General features: G+C 44.2%; 1 protein-coding gene across 2 annotated transcripts in view; it reads left to right on the top strand.

Moving 5' to 3' along the window:
• AGBL1 (AGBL carboxypeptidase 1) overlaps nucleotides 1-21180 on the top strand; it is a 943700-nt gene that overhangs the window by 64933 nt on the left and 857587 nt on the right. For both annotated transcript variants that reach the window (XM_088829673.1, XM_055417758.2), the window contains exons 2-5: nucleotides 6577-6640; nucleotides 8962-9108; nucleotides 13787-13918; nucleotides 19195-19288. In XM_088829673.1, the coding sequence (XP_088685799.1) occupies nucleotides 8985-9108; nucleotides 13787-13918; nucleotides 19195-19288 (350 nt within the window). In that variant the 5' untranslated portion in view covers nucleotides 6577-6640; nucleotides 8962-8984. The remainder of the gene's footprint in view (nucleotides 1-6576; nucleotides 6641-8961; nucleotides 9109-13786; nucleotides 13919-19194; nucleotides 19289-21180) is intronic.

The raw sequence follows: 21180 nt of genomic DNA, 5'->3' as shown, positions 1-21180 counted from the left end.
TGAAACAAATGGGATTTTCTGGGAAGCAATTATAGAAGAACGACTGGAGTGTGTGCAGCCAACGGTGTTGGCCACAGGTCAAACCAATTTAGGGGCAGTGATTTAGTAGATTCTGTGTGCCCAGATCTATCTCCCTGCTGGAAAGTACAGCAGAAGCCTAGAAGAGAGTGCTTGTTCTCAGGGAGCATTAGTGGGCATTGAACTAAAAACGGGCAATCTCTTAGCTGGATAAATGGATCCAATAAAATATACCGATTATCTATTACACCTCAGGACATGGGAATGCAGAAATGAATAAGACCTAGTTCTTGTCCACAGACTTTCACAATTCCCTTCACCATCTGCTTCATCCTGGAAGCAGCTGCATCCCCCAAGGTTGCCACATTCTGTCATGCTTCCCTCTGAGTAAGTAGGGCTGTGACACAGCTGGAACACTTCCCTTGACACGGTGCAGGGCCCAGTGTGGCTCCCAGGCACAAGGCCTTACTGTGTCTCCCATTTCTTTGATTACAGGAAACAGCCTTCATTTATCCTCCATGACCTTTCCTGAGTTCCAAGGGACAGATTCAAGCAGTTGTTAATGAGGGAAGGGAGGGGATGCGAGACCAGGGAGAAACAAACAGTCAAGAGCCACCTTGGGGCAAGGCCCTGTTACCCCATCAAGGGATACACACAACAATATCTTTGAGCTGTTTGCAGATACTGAAGAGCTTCCCAAGTGGCACTCGTGGTAAAGAACCTGCCTGCCAATGCAAGAGATGTAAGAGACGTGGGTTCTATCCCTGAGTCAGCAAGATCCCCTGGAGGAGGCAATGGTAACCTACTCCAGTATTCTTGCCTGGAGAATCCTATGGACAGAGGAGCCTATGGATGGTGGGCTACAGTCCATAGGGTCACAGAGAGTCGAACATAACTGAGTGACTTAGCACACACGCAGATACTGCAGCCCCCTCCAGGTGGGAGAAGTTAGTGATTGGTAATGATAGATGGCCCACAAGCACGTAGACCCCAGACTGGTTGGACCCGAGGGCTGCTGATGCTGACTCCTGCTTACCTCACTGTCAGCCCATCAGAAGAATGCCCATCAGCTGATCACACCTTCTTTGAACAACTGTTATAAAGCTCCTCACTATCTTCCCCAAGTTGGGAACACACGGTTTTGAGGGCATTAGCTCACTGTGTCCCCCTTTGCCTGGCAAAACAGTAAATCAATCCTCTTCTACTTCATTCCAAACTTGTCTCTGAGATATGATTCAGCACCGGTGTGCAGAGAAGCTGAGCTTTCAGCATCACTCCTGCCCCACTTCTGTCCTGTTTCCCAGATGTCTCACTCATGGACCTGGCTGGGTTTACACACCCGTCCCTGAATTCTTCTAGCATCCGTGTCTTCCTCTGTCACAGTCCTTAACCATCCTGGGCCCTAACTGTCTGCCAGCTGTTTGTCTCAGCCAGGCCTGGAGCCCTGTGAAGGCCGAATGTGTTCCCATCCGTTTGTATCCCAGCCCAGTGACTGGAACATACATGATTTCCAGGGAGCATCTATGGGACGAATGCATGAATAATTGAATGAAAGGAAATTAAACATGGATCTTTGTATCCCTCTTCAATCAATTTCCACTTTATTAGTTTTCCTCTCTCCCTTTTCTCTTTGCTCCTTTCTCATCACCCTGTTTCCTCTCTTATTTTCCTTTATGCTCATTATTCACAGTTAACTGATGAACCCTGCGTTTATACCAAGTTCCACGATATTGCCCAGCCTTGCTTTTATGGCTTATCCCCCTCCCTCTTTTCAGAAAGAAGAGAAGTTTGGGGGTTCCTGCTGGTCAATCCAGACATATCACTGAGGAGAAGGGACTTTGTTTTTTTTCACCACGAGCCATCTTTGGGTCCATTTTCATTTCCTTCTCCAGGGGATCTTCCCGACCCAGGGATCGAACCCGGGTCTCCCGCATTGGGGCAGATGCTTTAACCTCTGAGCCACCAGGGAAGCCCTGGGTCCATTTTCAAAGGGCTGGACTCTTGCTGTGATATTTTGTGATTTATAGTAAGAAGTAGATATTTGGTCTTCTTCCTGGTTCTGGCACAGAGCTCCCCAAACCGTTGGAATATCCTCAGTGATGAGAGCAATAAAATTGTCTTTTGTTAAGTAATGGGCTGACTTTTTGGACCACACCTATGGATGGAAAGCTGATTGTCAGGAGAACAGACCATGTGGTTGGAGGGTTGGGACTTTCAGTTTGTCCTTCTGGCTCCCCAGCACACCCCAAGTCCCCTTTACCTCCAGGGAAGGTAGAAGAGCCAGAAGCTGAATCTATAGACTGTGTAAGGATACGGGAACTACCTTGGCAGTCCAGGGGTTAAGACTCTGCATTTCAAGGCAGGGGCCTGGGTTCAGAGAACTAAGACCCCACATACTGTGGGTGTGCTCCTCCCCCCAAAATTAAAAAAGAAAGAAAACGGGAAACCTGAGACGTGAAGTTTAGAGAGCTTCCAGGTTGGTGAACAGGTGGAGGAGCTGGGAGAGGGATGCTCCCGGAGAAGGCATGTGAGCTCTGTGCCAGTTCCCTGTACCTTGCCCTGGGCATCTCTTACATCTGGCTGTTCCTGAGTTATATTGTTTTACAATAAACTAGCAATCCAGAAAGTGAAATGTTTCTCTGAGTCCAGGGAGAGGATTTAACAAATTAATCACACCCAAGGAGGAGGTCGATTGTGGGAATCTTTAATTTATAGCCAGTGAACTGGAAGGACAGATTAACAACCTAGACTTCTGATTGACACCCTGAGGTAGAGGGGCTCACTGGAACCTCTGATTTATAACAAGTGTGTTGGCCAGAAGGAAGGGTCACAACCTGGACTTGCCACTGGAGTCTGAAGTGGGGGTGGGTGATCTTGTAGGACTGACCCCTCAACCTCTGGAATCTGATATTATCTCTGGGTAGATCGTGTCAGAATAGAGATGAACTGTAGGACAACCTGATGGTGTCCAGAGTATTGTTTGTGGATGTAGGGGAACCTCTCCTACAATGGAATTGGTACCAGAACCGAAGACTAGCAAATTCCCTGGGATGATATATCGGTGGCTTCCCTGATCCTTGGTTCTTGTTCCCAGAGTTTGGGAGACCGAAGGGTGGGAGGGGACAGGGAACACTGACATGGTGCACAGCTATGGATGACATTTGTTGGAGGGGTCTCAAAGAATGATGCCTTCTGTTAGCGTCCAGGGCAGCTGTGATGGGAAGCATCAGAAGAGTGATGCTGAGGCTGCCCCCATTAGGTTCAGCTCCCTGTACAGAAGCTCCCAGAGCAAATCCAAGTCTTTTCCTTGGTAAGTGTACAAACCTCAAATGCGTAGAGAACCCCAGGTGTCACACCTGGAAGATAAGTTAAAGTATTAAGTTTTGGTAATTTGTCCATAATGGATGTTTTTTTTTTTTTTTTGGCCTTGTTTGGTGTGAAAAACCATACCTTTACAATAGTATCTTATCAGTGCTCAGCAGTGACCTAAATGGGAAGAAAATCCAAAAAAGAGAGGATATGTGTATCCATATGGCTAATTCACTTTTCTATACAGTAGAAACTAACACAACATTGTAAAGCAACTATACTCCAATAAATTAAAAAAAAATATTAATTGTTGTTACTTAGTCAGTTAGTCATGTCTGACTCTTTACAACCCCATGGACTATAGCCCACCAGGCTTCTCTGTCCATGGGATTTCTCAGGCAAGAATACTGGAGTGGGTTGCTATGCCCTCCTCCAGGGGATCTTCCCAACCCAGGGATCGATCCAGCATCTCCTGCATTGGCAGGCGAATGTTTACCACTGAGCCACCAGGGAAGCCCATTGTGTGTGACTATTTCCTCCCATTCTGCTGACTTTTCAATTTGCTGATTGTTTCCCTGGTTGTGCAAAAGCTCTTCAGTTTACCGTAGTCTCACTTGTTTATTTTAATCTCATTGGTGTTTTACCAAAGAAAACATTGCCAACAGTAATGTCAGAGATTTTTTTTCCCCCTGTGATATCTTCGGTAGTTTCATGATTTCAAGTCCTAGATTTAAGTCTTTGATCTATTTTGAGTTAATTTTTGTGAGTGGCATAACATAAGACTCCTGGCTTTATATTCAAAAGATTTGAGAGCAGTATCTGGAAAAAACATCTGCACACCCATGTTCAATGTAGCATTTTTCATAACAGCCAAGATATGGAAGCAACCTAAGTGTCCCTCAACAGATGAATGGATAAAGAAGATGTATATACATACAGTGGAATATTATTCAGCCACGAGAAAAAGAATATCCTGCCATTTGCAGCAACAGAGATGGACCTTGAAGGCATTAGGTGCAGTGAGATAAGTCAGAGAAAGATGAGTACTGTGTGATGCCACTGATATATGGAGTCTAAAAAGCTGAACTTGCAGTAACAGAGAGTGTAAATAGAATGATGCTTACCAGGGGCTGGAGAGTGGGGGCTTTGGAGAGGCGCTATTTATTTGCAAACTTGCAACTTATAGGTAGAGAAGTTCTTGAGAGCTAGAAAATTAACGTATTACCATTCAATGACACTGGCCTGATTTTTGGGAGCCTGGCCTGGGCTGTACTTTGGATTTGGCTTTGGGTCACCTCAGAGGTCTTGAATACACCCTCCCTCCCTCTGAGTCTCAGTGTTCTCTCCTTGTAACAAAGGGGAGCGTGTCAAGGATTGCAACTATCCCGTAGAGCTATGTCATGAGATTTGATGTTACCCCAGGTATCTCTTATGAAAACAAAATTTCATCCTTGTGAGTCAGGGAAGCCTTTCCATCTGAACATGTTAGTGGATTTCTGTTTCTGCTCTCTGCCCTGGATTGAACAATAACCCAAGCCTCCTGAAATTAGCGGAGGCTTTGCTACCTTGGCCCACAAAGCCCCTTTTCATTTGCCTTTTCTGCCTAAACTGTCAATGTTTTCTTTTGCCCATTTTGCTGGTGTTGGTAGTTTCTGAAGGCTCCATATGGAGATAGAGCCCCTGAGATCCTTCACTCAGTGAGTCCTTTTCAGTTATTATTTAAGGAGCAACCATGCAACGATTTCTTTATTTAAAAATATTTATTTGTTTGGCTATGCGTCTTACTTATGGCAGGTAGTCCTCTCTCTAGTGTGCTGCATGGGCTTAGTTGCCCTGAGGGATGTGGGGTCTTAGTTCCCAGGAATCTTAGACCAGGAATCTAATTCAAGTCTCTGGCATTGGAAGGTGAATTCTTAACCACCAGACCACCAGGGGAGTCTCCCTTCAGCCATTCCTTATGTAGGAAGTCTTTCTCAGCAGAAGGAAACTGCCATTCCCATGCATACATACCCTTGACCTTGCCGTCTCCCTTCTTTTGCCTTCTTTCTTTTTACAATTTTTATTTTATATTAGAGTATAGTTGATTATGGGCTTCTCAGGTGGCGCCATTGATAAAGAACCCAACTGCCAATGTAGGAAATTTAAGGGATGCGGGTTTGATCCCTGGGTCGGGAAGATCCCCTAGAGGAGGGAATGGCAACCTACTCCAGTATTCTTGGCTGGAGGATCCCATGGACAGAGGAATACAGTGAGTTACAGTCCACGGAGTTGCATATAGTCAGACATGGCTCAAGCTATTTAGCATGTATAGTTGATTCATAATGTTGCGTTAGTTTCAGGTATACGGCAAAGTGATTCAGTTATACATACACACGCATCTATTCTTTTTCAAATTATTTTCCTATTTGGGTTATTAGAGAATAATGAGTAGAGTTCCCCATGCTATACAGTAGGTCCTTATAGTGGTATGTACTTGTCAATCCCAAACCCCCAATTTATCTCCCCCACCCACCTTTCCCCTTTGGTAACCATGAGTTTATCTTCTGTATCTGTGAGTCTGTTTCTGTTGTCAATAAGCTTATTTGTGTCATTTTTTAGGATTCTCCATGTAAGTGGTATCGTATGGCATTAGTCTTTCTCTGACATATTTCACTCGTATGACAATCTCGAGGTCCATCCATGTTGCTACAAATGCCATTATTTCTTTGTTTTTAGTGACTGAGTGATATTCCATTGTATATATGTATCACATCTTCTTTGGGCTTCCCCAGTGGCTGAGTGGTAAAGAATCTGCCTGCAATGCAGGCAACTCGGGAGTTGCAGGTTTGACCCCTGGGTCGGGAAAATCCCTTGGAGGAGGGCATAGCAACCCATTCCAGTAGTCTTGCCTGGAGAATCCCATGGACAGAGAAGCCTGGCAGACTAAAGTCCATAGGGTCGCCAAGAGCCAGGCATGACTGAAGCGGCTGAGCACGCAGGCATGCACCACATCTTTAGCGATTCATCTGTCAATGGACTTTAGGTTGCTTCTGTGTCTTGTCTTTTGTAAATAGTGCTGCAGTGAACATTGGGATGCATTTATCGTTTCAAATTATGGTCTTCATCTTTTCTGGATATACGCCAGGAGTGGGATTTCTGGGTTTTATGGTGGTTCTACTTTTAGTTTTTTAAGAAACCTCCATATTGTTCTCCATAGTTGGCTGTGCCCTCACCTGCCTTCTTAATGGTGGCTATCTGCTTTCATTGCAGAGCTCCTCAGACCGGGAGTCCATCCTGACCATCCTCCAGCTCCTCGGAGATCTGCTTTCGGTTGGTGAGTAGGTCATGACCTCACTCCTCCTGTGGTGGACGTGGGGGCGTGCAGATGCCATGTCTCCCAGGAAACTGTGCGGCCTGGGGGTTTGCTCCTAGTTTACTGTGACAGACAAAATCACCTTAAGATGGATGTACTTTGGGCTTTTCAATCATGTCACCCGCCCTACAGTGACCCAAATTTAGGAGGCATTTAGACTCTGGGTGGATATTCTGTGACATCATCTCTGGGGCCAAGGACCTCCAGCCCTCAGGGGTTTGACCTCTCGCCTCCCCCTCTTCCCTCATTGTGGCCCATTTAGAGAGCCAGGTGTCGGCAGCTCTCTTACGTGAGTCAAGTGGAGATAGGAAGACGAGGCAGGAGCCAGACTTAGCAGTGTCAGCAACCACATTTTGAGGGATACGTGGCAGAGGTCACTATGGTGGCATCAACTGAGTCAACTGGGTCCCACCTCTTTCAGCCCTTTTCCAGCTGAAGTTGTTGGAAAACACAGCTTCTTGAGCATTCCAGCATTCACTTGGCTTTCACTTCTATAAGCCAGCCACGTTGCATTAGAAAGACGCATTCATACCAAACAGAAATACCACAGCGAATGTCGCTCCAAAGCCCCAGACCCTCAGGTTACAGTTTCAGAAGGAAGGGTCCACTCATATCAAGGTTTACCCGCAGGCTGTGCTGCTCTCCAGTGGCGGGGTGACACCTCTTCTTCTGCATCAGGTACCCTCTGGGGATGAAGCCCATGAAACCACAGAGTTCTCCTTCTGAAATAGGTACTGATTATTGCCCCTTTAGTAGAGGATGAAAAATCAGAGAGTCTTCTTTGATTATAACCTCCCACCCTGTTGACCACCTTGGTTCAAGAGCGTAGAGAATCATGTGAGTCCCCTTCCAAGTTGAAACGTAACCACTGCCTTTGGGTTTATCCTGGGGTAAGATGGGGGAGGTCCCTGTTTAAAACTACTCTAAGGTAGAACGACCAACATATTTTACCTTAGCCCAGACCTTCTTCAAAACTGCCTAGGTGTTTGTTTCTCAAAGGATTACTCTGCTTGTTTCCTTATGTCCCTCACATCAGTTACTGAAGGGCAGCACAAAATAATCATTAATACCACTCATGAAATTATTCTAGATAAGCTATCAAACTAAACCTTCTTATATTAAGAGATGATTTAAATAATAGCTGAGGGATACTGATATTCTCACTTTAATCAAGTATATGATTATCAGTTCAGTTCAGTCACTCAGTTGTGTCCGACTTTGTGACCCCATGAACCGCAGCATGTCAGGCCTCCCTGTCCATCACCAACTCCGAGTCCACCCAAACCCATGTCCATTGTGTCACTGATGCCATCCAACCATCTCATCCTCTGTCGTCCCCTTCTCCTCCTGCCCTCAATCTTTCCCAGCATCAGGGTCTTTTCAAATGAGGCAGCTCTCCTCATCAGGTGGCCAAAGTATTAGAGTTTCAGCTTCAACATCAGTCCCTCCAGTGAACACCCAGGACTGATCTCCTTTAGGATGGACTGGTTGGATCTCCTTGCAGTCCAAGGGACTCTCAAGAGTCTTCTCCAACACCACAGTTCTGAAGCATCAATTCTTCGGTGCTCAGCTTTCTTTATAGTCCAACTCTCACATCCACACATGACCACTGGAAAAACCATAGCCTTGACTAGACGGACCTTTGTTGAGAAAGTAATGTCTCTGCTTTTTAATATGCTATCTAGGTTGGTCATAACTTTTATATAAGTCTATATGCATATTTCTTTACATGTGATACGGGGCTTCCCAGGTTGCTCAATGGTCAACAATCTGTCTGCCAATGCAAGAGACGCACGAGACGTGAGTTTGATTCCTGGGTCGGGAAGATGCTCTGGAGAAGGAAACGGCAACCCACTCCAGTATTCTTGCATGGAGAATCCCCACAGGCAGAGGAGCCTCGTGGGCTATAGTCCATGAGGTTGCAAAGAGTTGGACACAGCTTAGTGACTAAACAACATCAACAAATACATGCAACACAAGTACCCACATACACTGAGATGTCATAGAGTCTTAGGAAAGTAGGGTTTAGGCTCCATTTATTATACCTGCTGCAAGTGCTCAAATATTTCATTTTTTCTCCATTTCTCACCCCTCACCCCTACCCCTGGCCCCTTACCTAATAGCACAACTTTACACAAGATGCTTCATGAACTCCACACTTACTGTCTCTGAGATGAGATGAATCAATGCCTGTTCACTCTCTAGCTGTGAGATCTGCTTCCTGCTCTAAGGACAGGAGGGTAGTTATGTGAGACTCAGGGCCCCTCTGCTCGCCCCTTCAGGCACAGACCGGAGGATCCGCTACATGATCAGCAAGGGTGGGAGTGAAGCCCTTCTGCGGACCCTGGTGGACGCGGCCCGGACGGCTTCTCCGGACTATGTCATCCTCCTGCCGCTCTTCCGGCTGCTGGCCAAAGTTGGCCTCCGAGGTACACACGCCCCCAGACTCCAGGATGGCTGGAAGGGTATCTGGGGATGTTATCATGGGAATGATTTGGGAAGCTTTTATTGGAAAACAGAGAGGAAGCAGGTATAGACACCTCAGTGATGTTGGCAGGACCAGCCCCCCAGGCGAGCACATCCCAGGTACCTGGGGGCTTAGGACTGGACCCAGAGCAGGAGTGGACTACCTGGGGCATGAGACATATGGAGGACAGGGGGGGAGATATTCCAAGGAGGTTTTCAATCACTTTATTTTAAACTTTTTAAACTTTATTTTTGGCTGCACTGGGTCTTTGTGCTGTGCAGGTTTTTTTCTCTTGTTGCAGCAAGAGGGGGCTATTCTCCAGTTCCAGTGCATGGGCTTCTCATTGCGGTGGCTTTTCTTGTTGCAGAGCATGGGCTCTAGGTGCTCGGGCTCAGTAGTTGTGGTGCATGGGCTTAGTTGCTCCATGGTATGTGGAATCTTCCTAGAGCAGGGATCAAACCCATGTCTGTCACATTGGCAGGTAGATTCTTAACCACTGGACCACCAAGGAAGCCCTCCCTAAATCCTCATTGTGTTTAGGGCATACTCGAATATGTATGACCTTACCTAAGTAATTAAGTCTGCAGAGACTGTTTCCTAATAACGTAACATTCTGAGATTACAGGCAGCCATGCCTTTTGGGGAGCCAATTATCTTTTTTTTCAATATATATATATATTTTATCATTTGTTAAGTTTATTAAGGACTTCCCTGGTGCCTCAGACAGTAAAGAATCTGCCTGCAATCCAGGATTTTGGTGTTCAATCCCTGGGTTGAGAAGATCCCCTGAAAAAGGAAATGACAACCTGCTCCAGTATTCTTGCCTAGAGAATTCCATAGACAGAGGAGCCTGGTGGGCTACAGTCCATGGGGTGGCAAAGAGTTGGACACGACTAAGCCATTGCTTAAAACATTTTTTATTGGAATATAGTTGCTTTACAATGTTGTGTTAGTTTCTGCTCTGTAGCAAAGTGAATTAGCTATGAGAGTGAAAGAAAGTAAAGTCGCTCAGTCATGTCTGACTCTTTGCGACCCCATGGACTGTAGCCTACCAGGCTCCTCCATCTGTGGGATTATCCAGGCAAGAGTACTGGAGTGGGTTGCTGTTTCCTTCTCCAGGAGATCTTCCCAACCCAGGGATTGAACCCGTGTCTCCCGCATTGCAGGCCACACTCTTCTCCTGGGAATCTTTCTGATCCAGGGATTGAACCTGGATCTCCTGCATTTGAAGTGGATTCTTTACCATCTAAGCCACCAGGGAAGCTCATACATATACATATATCGCCCCTGTTTTGGGCTTTCTTCCCATTTAGGTCACCACAGAGCATTGAGTAGAGTTTCCTGTGCTGTACAGTAGGTTCTCATTAGTTATCTGTTTTATACATAGCATCAATAGCATATATACATTAATCCCAATCTCCCAATTAATCCCACTCTTCCTTTCCTGGAAGGACAGTTTTCAACTCACTAGTGATATAGTGTATAGTATTAGTTGCTCAGTCGTGCCCAACTCTTTGTGACCCTATGGACTGAAGCCCACCAGAGTCCTCTGTCCATGGGATTTTCCAGGCAAGGATACTGAAGTGGTTTTCCATTTTCTTCTCCAGGGGCTCTTCCCAACCCAGGGTTTGAACCCAGGTCTCCTGCACTGCAGGCAGATTCCTTACCAACTGAGCTACTAGAGAAACCCAAATAAGTCATGTAGAAGTGGTGCTTCCCTGGTTGAAGGGAAGATGGGTGCTTAGAATTCTTTCCACTTATGTTCCACACCCGTTTCTCTTTCCAAATGGAAGACCCTGAAACACCTCCTGAAAACCCTAGGACCTTTTGGAGCGCAGTTGAAAAAGCCTGGGCACCCAGGCTGCATGTAAATGTTACAAATTAGTCATAACAGTCAAGCTCTAATGTGTGCAGTCTTAGACCACAGGGCTTCCCTGGTGGCTCAGATGGTAAAGACTCTGCTTGCAATGCAGGAGACGGCTTCTATCTTTGGGTCGGGAAGATCCCCTGGAGAAGGGAATGGCTATCCACTCCAGTATCCTTGCCTAGAGAATTCCATGGATGGAGGAGCCTGGCGGGCTATAGTCTGTGGGGTCACAAAGAGCCAGACACGACTGAGCAACTAACACTTTATACAGACCACAATCAAGAAGCTCAGTTCCTCTGAATGTTGTGAAGGCAGCAGCTGCTGAGGGCACAGGGCTCTGGGGGTACTCTTTCCTTTCAACTCTGCTTTGAGTCCCTTCAACATTTCACAAACAATGACTGAGACCCAGGCATCAGCCAGCACCTGCAGGAGCATGTTCCAGACAAAACACATAGAATTCACCCACTGATCACTCAGCAGATATTTACTGCGTATCTCCCAGGGCTGTGCACTGTTCTAGGCACGGGGAATGCCACTATCATCAAGACAGATAAGGGGGTCTGCTCTTGTGGGAATTACATTCAAGTGGGGAAGGACAGAAAGTACACAATTAGCTCGATAATAGCAGACGAGGGTAATTAACTAGGTCGTAGCTGGAAGGAAAAGAAAGGGTGATGTTCTTCTAAGATGGTGTAGACAGAGAGAGGTGACATTTGAGCCTAATCTTGAAGGATGAGAAGAAGTCAATGAAACCACGAATGGGCTAAGTGAACTCCAGGAAAACAGAAGAAACATGATATACACCCTAAATGGCAGAGGCTGGGGACTCAGACTTGGGTTTTAGGCTTGAAAGTGAAAGTGTTAGTTGGGTCTGGCTCTTGTGATCCCATGGACTGTAGCCTGTCAGGTTCCTCTGTCCGTGGAATCCTCCTGGAAAGAATGCTGGAGTGAGTTGCCACACTCTTCTCCTGGGAATCTTTCCGATCCAGGGATTGAACCTGGATCTCCTGCATTTGAAGTGGATTCTTTACCAGCTAAGCCACCAGGGAAGCCCTGGCTTGACGCTTATTAGCAGTGTGACCTTGGGCAAGTTACCACTGGGCTCTCATCAACAAAATGGGTCTCAGTATAAAATTCTTGGGTCACTTGCTGTAAGGATTAAGCAAGGTTGTATGTCACCTGCTTAGCATGGAGAGTCAGAGGCTTGACAAATAAGAGTCATGTAGGTTTTATAGGAGAAAGAGATGAACCAGGGAAGTGATTTTCGAGTTATAGACCCCAATATTACCATTGCCATAATTACATCACCACACCTTCTGCCATCAAAGACTGTAATCCTCAATGTTAGCATTCAAGCTGTCAGGGGCTGAGCTGAACAGAACAGCAGTGAGATTGGCTGCTCATGAACGGAGTGGGACAGATATCTTTCTTTTCTGATAAAGGCAATGGGTCATATGAGTTCAGTCACAGTCTCTCTGCTGGTGTCCTTTGGTCCAGAGATAAATATTTGTAATTGAGGCTTAGGATGTTACCTGTTTTACTCATTTCTACCTGTGATGAATCTGATAGTGACTGTATTCTTGCTAACATAAACATGATTTGGGCATTGCACTTTGGAAAGGACAGAGATAAATGTGACAGGTGGCATATCATTTGTTATCCTGTGAAAACCAAGAGCATAGAATAAAAAGTACTTTCTATTTATTTCTTATGCTTATTCACTATTATTAAAATAATAATGACTCATCCACAAGCCTGAATATCAGGTTTATTTTGATCAATATTTTCAAAAAATCTGTGGAGTAAATTTTATTTTCTGAAATTATGTTTTCACCCTTTATTTTAAAGTCCTCTATCGTATAGAATGATGACCTCTTATATACCTAACACTTAGATCGAACCATTGTTAACGTTTTATCATATTTCCTTAGCCTATTTATTTTTGTTTGAAATATTCTAAGGAAAATTAGAGATAGCATTTTACTCCTAAACACTTTTGAGTGAATTTTTTGAAGAGAGACATTTTCTTATATAATCACAATACCATAATCACAAGTCTAGCAAATTAACAAGACATGCATATTTATATTCATTCCAGTTTCTCTCAAATGTTCCCAGCGTGCCTTTTACAGACATGCTCAGGGAAGTATCCAATCAAGGTCCATATACTACATTTGAATTTATGTAACTTGTTGTTTAGTTGCTAAGTTGTGCCCGACTCTTTGCAACCCTCTGGACTGTAGCCTGCCAGGCTCCTCTGTCCATGGGGTTTCTCCAGGCAAGAATACTGGAGTGGGTTGCCATTTCCTTCTGCAGGGGATCTTCCCAACCTGGGGCTCAAACCCACATCTCCTGCAATGCAGGCGGATTCTTCACCACTGAGCCACTAGGGAAGACCAAGTTATGTCACTTAAGTATCCTTGATTCTAAAACTGTCTTAGAGAAATAAATTTATACCCAACTAACATCTAGCTCATGTTTGAGAACAACCAGAAGCATTCTTATATACAGGGGATAAGAGTCATTCAACCCACAAGGCTGCATGGAAATAATACTTGAAGAATAATGGACCGTATGAGTACCCTTGATGGGCTCTTTTGAGCCATCTGGTTCTGATGGAGACATATTTATTAGCATTTTCTCCTAGATCTGAAGTCTCATTGCCATGACAATCCTCTTTCCTCCAGCATCGTTGCTGTCCTCTCCCCTCATAGTATTCAATTGTCAGAATTAATGTGCAACACAAGTAAGGTGGATTGATATGTGTTCACAGATAAAAAGTTTGGGCAGAAGGCACTGGAATTGGAAGCACTTGATGTGACATTGATTCTGGCCAGGAAAAACCTGTGCCACAGCCAGAACCTCCTCCACTGTCTCTGGGCTCTGCGTGTGTTCACCTCTAGCGGTAAGCAACTCAACTGTGGCTCTCTGGGGTGGCTTCCAGATCTGGGCTGGGGCACCTGGAAACCATTTGGGAGCATGGTTGGAAGGAGGGCTCGGGTGGAGGACAGATGTAATCCTGACAAGATAAACCATGAGGAGCCTCACATTCTAGAGGCTGTAGAGATGAGAAGTTATTCCTTTGTCTCCTCCTCAGCTGTGGATAACCCTTTTTTTTTCCTTTTATTTGCTTTTAATTGAAGGATAATTGCTTTACAGTATTGTGTTTGTTTCTGCCAAACATCAGCATGAATCAGCCATAGGTGTACATATGTCCCCTCCCTCCTGAACCCCCCTCCCATCCCAGCCCTCTAGGTTGTTTCAGAGCCTCGGTTTGAGCTCCCCGAGACTTACAGCAAATTCCCATTGGCTAGCTGTTTCACATATGGTGATGTGTGTTTCTGTGTTACTCTCTCCATACACGCCACCCTCTCCTCCCCCCCGGATCCTCCCACCCCGTGTCCATAAATCTGTTCTCTGTGTCACTGTCCATGGAGAACTCGTGAATCAGTTCCTGAAATGGGAGGTCCATAATGTTTCCCCGTGGGAGCTACTCATTTTAGCATTCGGCATCTCTCTGTCAGTACTACAAGGTGAAGAAGACCTATTCCAGGGGAAGGCAGACTTTATTGAGTCCTTATAGCCAAGGCACAGTGCAATGTGTTACAGCTGTCAAGAGCAGCCCTCACATCACAAATCTCTCCACTATGTCTCTGAAGCCACGCATGGATCATGACATCCTTTACCCACATTTATCTCCCATTGGGTCTTAACATGGTCCTTCAGGTAATTTGATATGTCATAGCAGAAGTGTTGATGTTATTTGCCATCTCCTAATTTGGATTATTTCTGAGTATCATTAACAATCCTGTATGTAGACGTAGCGTTTGATAGCTAAGAAGAAGAAAAGGAAGCTTTGGAGAGTGAAGAAATTGCTTGAGTTCATACAGGTAAGTCATGAGGGCTGAGTTTCTAACTGCAAAAGTCATGTTTATTCTACTCTCAACACAGAGACAGTTCTTATTAATAGATTAGATTCTGTGCCACCTATTTCAGTATAATGAACATAGACTTTTATTTCTCTTTTCTAAGCTCCTCTCCTGCAGAAAGAAAGTGGCGATTATTTAGATATAATACTCTCTAGAGGAAAGAACGTGAGCTTAGAGCCAAGAAGACCTGAGCTTGACTCTGATTTCATTTCTTAAGAGTCATAGGACATGGGCACTTAACTTGTTTAACCTTAGTTTCTTCCTTTGTAAAGTCAGAGTTGTAATAAGACCTCATAGACTTGGTGGATGGTAAGTAAGATCATGTTCGCGGGTAAGCTCATCAGATAACAGTTGCTAAGTAAATGTTTTGCTTCTCTGCTTTCCTCTTTCCCTCAGTCCTTTGAGATAATAGGAAGCACACCCATGCAGGGAATTAATAGGTGACCTTTGCTGTAACTATCCTCAGAACTACCAAAATAGTAGGGACATGTTTTAATGGTTAATTTCATGAATAAGCATGGTGTGTGTGTGTTCAGTCACTCAGTTATGTCCGATTCTTTGGACTGTGACTCACCAGGCTCCTCTGTCCATGGAATTCTCCAGGCAAGAATACCGGAGTGCATTGCTATTTCCTACTCCAGAAGATTTTCCCAACCGAGGGATTGAACCCTCATCTTACCACTGAACCACCTTAGAAGTGAGTAAGCATGGAGGACCCATCAAAAGACAATATTTCTAGGGAATAATGAGATAGATGCTTGACTCCATGTTCACAGACAGACTCTCCATTCACACTAATATATATTGACCAGATAATCAGACAATATTTCAGAGAAGCTAAAAGAATCTATCCAAATCAATTTCTAAAAAAAAGAAAATTCTAAGTGAGAGGCTGTGGCTTTGCATAAAGGACGATTCTTATTGATGAGTAGGCAGAAGGTATGTCATCCCCATTTGGAGCGTGCCAACAACATGAGATTTGAGATATTTTATTTTGGTTTTGTAGTAGAGGTTCCCAACCTCTGGGATCTAATGCCTGATGATCTGAGGTGGAGCTGATGTAATAATAATAGAAATAAAGTGCACAATAAATGTAATACATTTGCATCATCCCCAAACCACCCCCCACTCCAGTCTGTAGAAAAATTATCTTCCACAAAATTGGTACCTGGTGCTGAAAAGGTTGGGGACCCCTGTTGTAAAGAATATTTAAACTGAATAGCCTACTCTCATTATATACATTGATTATAGAGATCTTGAAGAATTCCTTCAGCAGGGAGCTCTGAAAAACGCTGAGATTTGCCTATGGATATGAAGAAGTGGCCATTTGCCTCCTATTCCAAGACAACATTTATTTTACAAACTATTTCATAAGATATTTTAAAAATATATGATCAGTCTCTACACATAAACTTTACTGATGAGAGGAAAGCAGAGTTCATGAAGCCCATGGGTTGCTGTCTCTTTGGTGAATTGTTAGCCACTATCGAATGTTCCAGCAAGTTTTCTAAACAGTTCCTATCTGCAAAAGAAGTTGGCTGGAACCAGAATGGCTGTGTGACAGCCAGCAAACCCTTCAGCAGCAGTTTATAGACCTGCCAGAGGTCTAACCTTGGGCAGTCATCCATCATAGAAGAACTTAGTGAGGATTTTTTATTGTTATTCTCTCTCAATTCCAAGTTGAAAGCCTTCCATGCTAGAATTCATACTCTTGAAACTATTTCCTCCCTAACTGTACTTGATACTAGAGTTTTGCTGAATTATTTGCCAGGAGTTTGCTCCATCATATTTCCCCAATTTAGAAGTAAAGACTGAGTAGCCATGGGAGGGGAAGATTGATGGACAGAACTCAGATGCCAAATTCTTGAATTTTGATCCAGGCAATGACCGCCTGTACTAGCCTCAGGAGGAATGGATGCATAGTGGATGTTCCAGGAATACACACTTCTCGTGGTAACTAAGACATCAGCCTCAGTCTCTCTCTGGTGGACTGTACTGGGATGAACTACATTAGAGACTCCAGTTTTCCATTTTTTCTTCTTTCCTGAGGCTTGGAGCAAGCCAGGATAAGCCTTGCTTGATTCTCTCTCTTTGCTTCTCCATGACCCCCTTGCTACCATTCATATTTCCTGGAACAAAGCTGGCCCAAAGCACAAGGCATTCCTAGGTCTCTGTTTTAGTATGTTATTGAAAATGGGGTCCAGCTGCTTGCCACTCAAAAGCCATTAAAGAGACCAGGTTGGCGGAAAGGAAAGTTTTCTTTATTTTGAATGCTGGCAACCAGGGTAGATGCCAGTCCAGCGATCGACTCTGTGCCCTCCTCCACACCTCCCACCCCAACAGTCAGGGGTCAAGAGCTTTTATAGGCTGAGGGAGGGGACTCCATGCAGGAACAGCACAGTCGGCTCTAACAGCCATCTTGAAACTGGTCACCAGTAGTCCCACCAGTGTCATCTTGATTGTTTTAAGTACAGTTAATTTTTAGTTCCAGGTTCAGTTTGTTTCTATTTCTTTGAGGCCAACTCTGGGAATTGTGGCAGCTTATGTCATGGCTACAGTCTGGTCATCACGTACTTAACTTCTTCTACCTGGTAGGAATTTCAGTATCTACAAGACAGCTTACAGGATATGGCTCAGTATATTATCATTAGCTCTTGAGAAGGAACGAAAAGTCCTTCACTTTGCTTATTGACTGAACTATTATTATTTAGTTTCCTTTGATAGTTTTACTTTGCTTCTGCATTTTCTCACTTTTATGACTAAATTTTTTCTTTGGTTAAAGTTTTCCCATAGACAGAAAGGAGGGAGGCAGCAAGGACCATAGGATCCTGCTCTGTTTCACTACACCAGTGCAGTAAAGGAAGGAAAAAAAAAAAAAAAAGAGTCACACTTTGGAAGATAATGTTCTTTCCTTCTCCTAACTGAACATTTTGCCCCCAGCCAAACTGATTCCATTTTGTATCCTATGGATTTCTCTTATTTTTTGATGTGACCAGAGCTCTTCCTAAAGTGAGCTGAGTGGAGTGGAATGCTGGGGATATTGTGGAGAGGCTGGAGCATCATTGGAGATGAGCGTGGCATCCAGAGGTTTTGTATCCAAAATGCTTACCTGAAGCTGCCAGTTTGACCAGATACCCCTTTGAGTCTCTTTCTGTCATTCAGATTTCTCACTATGTTTCTCTAACCATCCACTTGGACAAAAAGGCAAAGATTTCTGGTAATTACCTCTGAGCAGGACCAACTAATGGGTAGAAACATAGTCAAGCCATATCCTCAGTGTTGGGAGATCCGAATGCAAAAATAGGAGAACTTGGATTTGGCATGGTGCTATCTTTTTTAGTAAGTTGTTCCTTAGAGTTGTAAAGAAGTGAATCCAAGTTGTACTCACCCTTAACCGATTCACTTATGACTTTTCTTCATTGTAAATTCTCCAAACAGTAAAATGTATCCAAGAAAGTGTTTCTTAAGATGCCGGCTGTGTGTATGTGTGTGCGCGCGTGAGTGTGAATGTCATTTGGTCTGTGTGTATGCTTGTATGTATCATATGGGAAGTTGATAGTGGGTGAAACAGCTTGATCTGAAGTTGCCAGAAAGCCAAAGGTCTACTTAAAGAAAAATCTTCTGCTCAGCAATTATCTTGACTACTCTGATTAATAATACAATGGATTCCACGTATATGCATTAATACACAATATTTGTTTTTTCTCATTTTTACTTACTTCAGTCTGGATACCAAGGAGGCAGAGGGGGTGGGATGGATTGGGAGATTTGGATTGACATATATACACTACTATGTGTAAGACAGATAACTAATGAAAATTGACAGTATAGCACAGGGAACTCTACTCAATACTCTGTGGTAACCTAGATGGGAAGGAAACCCAAGGAAGAGGGGATACATGCACATGTGTTGCTGATTCACTTTGCTGTATGGTAGAAACCGACATAACATTGTAAAGTAACTACACTGCCCGCCCCCAAATACGATGGTGTAGGGCAGTGGGCCACCGGAAAATGAAAAACATAATTTCATGGCTTGGGCCCCCCTTGGAGAAAAAGATAGTATGGGAAGATAATGTGTGCTTTTCAGGTATCTTTAACTTCCAAGCCAGGGGTGAAAGACCATAGACTTTAAGCTGCCTTTGGCAGGAAAGATAATGGACCTCATCTTTCTTTTAGGCTCAATCTGTGATGCTGAAAATAATGCTTGGTTCAGATGGGTCAATAACTAGTGTGCTTTTGTTTTTCTCAGTCACCACAGCAGCCATGTTGGGAATTAATGGAGCGATGGAACTGCTTCTCAAGGTCATCACCCCTTACACCCAGAAGCACACCCGAGTAATCAGGTACTGAGCACTTTTTAGGACTTTTTCCCCCTTTGAGTAGATACAGAGGTGGGGATGGTCCCAAAGATATTCTAGTGGCGATTGGTTGGCATAGCTACGACGTCTGCCTTAGATAGTACAGTGACCTTATCCTGTGTCAACTCCCATCCCTCTCCACCCATGAACCACTTCCTCTGATTGTCACAACAAACCTGAATAGATATGATATAATGCGTGTAACACCATCCTCATTCTCAGACGAGGAAACTCAAATGTGGAGTCCCCAAAATCACCATGCCAGGAAAAGGCAGAGTTGGGATTTGAATTCAGCCTGATCTATCTGACTCAAAAGTCCTCTTTTTTTTTTTTTTTAACCTGAAGCCTTCAAGTATCTCTTTTAATCACAGCAACTCTACCATAATGAGTACAGCCTTTTAAAGGCAGTCCAGAAAGGACAGGGAAATGAGATGTTCTCAGGGTCTCTGAAGAGATGGCCAGTTAAATGTCAATATGAAATTCTGGTTGTGTGCTAGCTTTGAGATGTGATTTTATGATTGGAAAGTGAAACTGTGCCTGGTCCTGCCTGCTGGAGTGGAGGGAATCACAAACTTAAAAAAGGGGAGATGGTCAGACACGCCGGCTTTAGAGATACTCAGAACCATTAAGATCCATCATTTATGGGAGTGACTCAGCAAGGACCTTGAAAGAATATTAGAAAAAATTCAGCCAATTTCCAGGATATATGGGGTCGTTTGGCAAAGGAGCATTTCCATGCCCAGCCATGATATTTTCTGTGTCTGAGCATCAATCTTCGGCTCATCTTCCACCTGATTATTTTTCTCTTGAGTCACCAGACTAATGCCATTATCATCCATTCTCACCTGTACCTCTCTTCACTAGCAATTCCTAGAGTGAAAAGCATCATATCTCAGTCAAAAAAATTACTCATCAAATATATTGAGAAGTACTGGGTTAAACAAAGTTAGGTACATTTCCTTACTCTAAGACTTCTCAGAGCTTTTGTAAAGCCAACACATATTCAGAATATCCAAGATGGGTATGTAGTGTATTCATTGTTCTTTAGTTGCTCAGTCATGTCTGACTCTTTGCAACCCCATGGATTGCAGCCCACCAGGCTCCTCTGTCCATGGGATTCTCCAGGCAAGAATACTGGAGTGGGGTGCCATTTCCTTCTCCAGGGGATCTTCCCAACCCAGGAATCAAATCCGAGTCTCCTGTATTGGCAGGCAGATTCTTTACTACTGAGTCACCAGGGAAGCTTCCAGGTAGTTTATATCCTTTTCCAAAACTGATTTGGCTAGGGATCCATTTTTGTTTGGAGACCACCTCTTTTTTGGGAGTCTATGTTGCATGTACCTCATTTGAAAAATCTCTGAAGTGCAAATGTATTGCAAAATGAAATTCAACTAAATTCTATCAAAGGATCCTCATTTAGTTAAGTACAAAACTTCAGAGTCATAAGCTCAGTGACTGGAGAAGGAAATGGCAACCCACTCCAGTGTTCTTGCCTGGAGAATCCCAGGGACGGGGCAGCCTAGTGGGCTGCCGTCTATGGGGTCACACAGAGTCGGACATGACTGAAGTGACTTAGCAGCAGCAGTGTTTACTAAGACTCACTACTGAGACAGTTCCTTGTTACATGATACTGCTAAAAGATTTAATTAAGTTATTAAAAAGGACACTCTAGGTTAGTTTGTAAGGCTTATCTCAGTAACCAATCTTCAGATAAAGGTCGGATGCGATGAGTTGACTCACTGGAAAAGACTCTGATGCTGGGAAAGGTTGGGGGCGGGAGGAGAAGGGGATGACCGAGAATGAGATGGCTGGATGGCATCACTGACTCTGTGGACATGAGTTTGGGTGAACTCCGGGAGTTGGTGATGGACAGGGAG

Source organism: Moschus berezovskii, chromosome 21 (assembly GCF_049115385.1).
Source record: "Moschus berezovskii isolate FMDL1 chromosome 21, NW_MosBer_1.0, whole genome shotgun sequence".
NCBI classification, from domain to species: domain Eukaryota; kingdom Metazoa; phylum Chordata; class Mammalia; order Artiodactyla; family Moschidae; genus Moschus; species Moschus berezovskii.
Note: the sequence above shows the minus strand (reverse complement) of the source record. Positions and strands in the feature narration are given on the sequence as shown.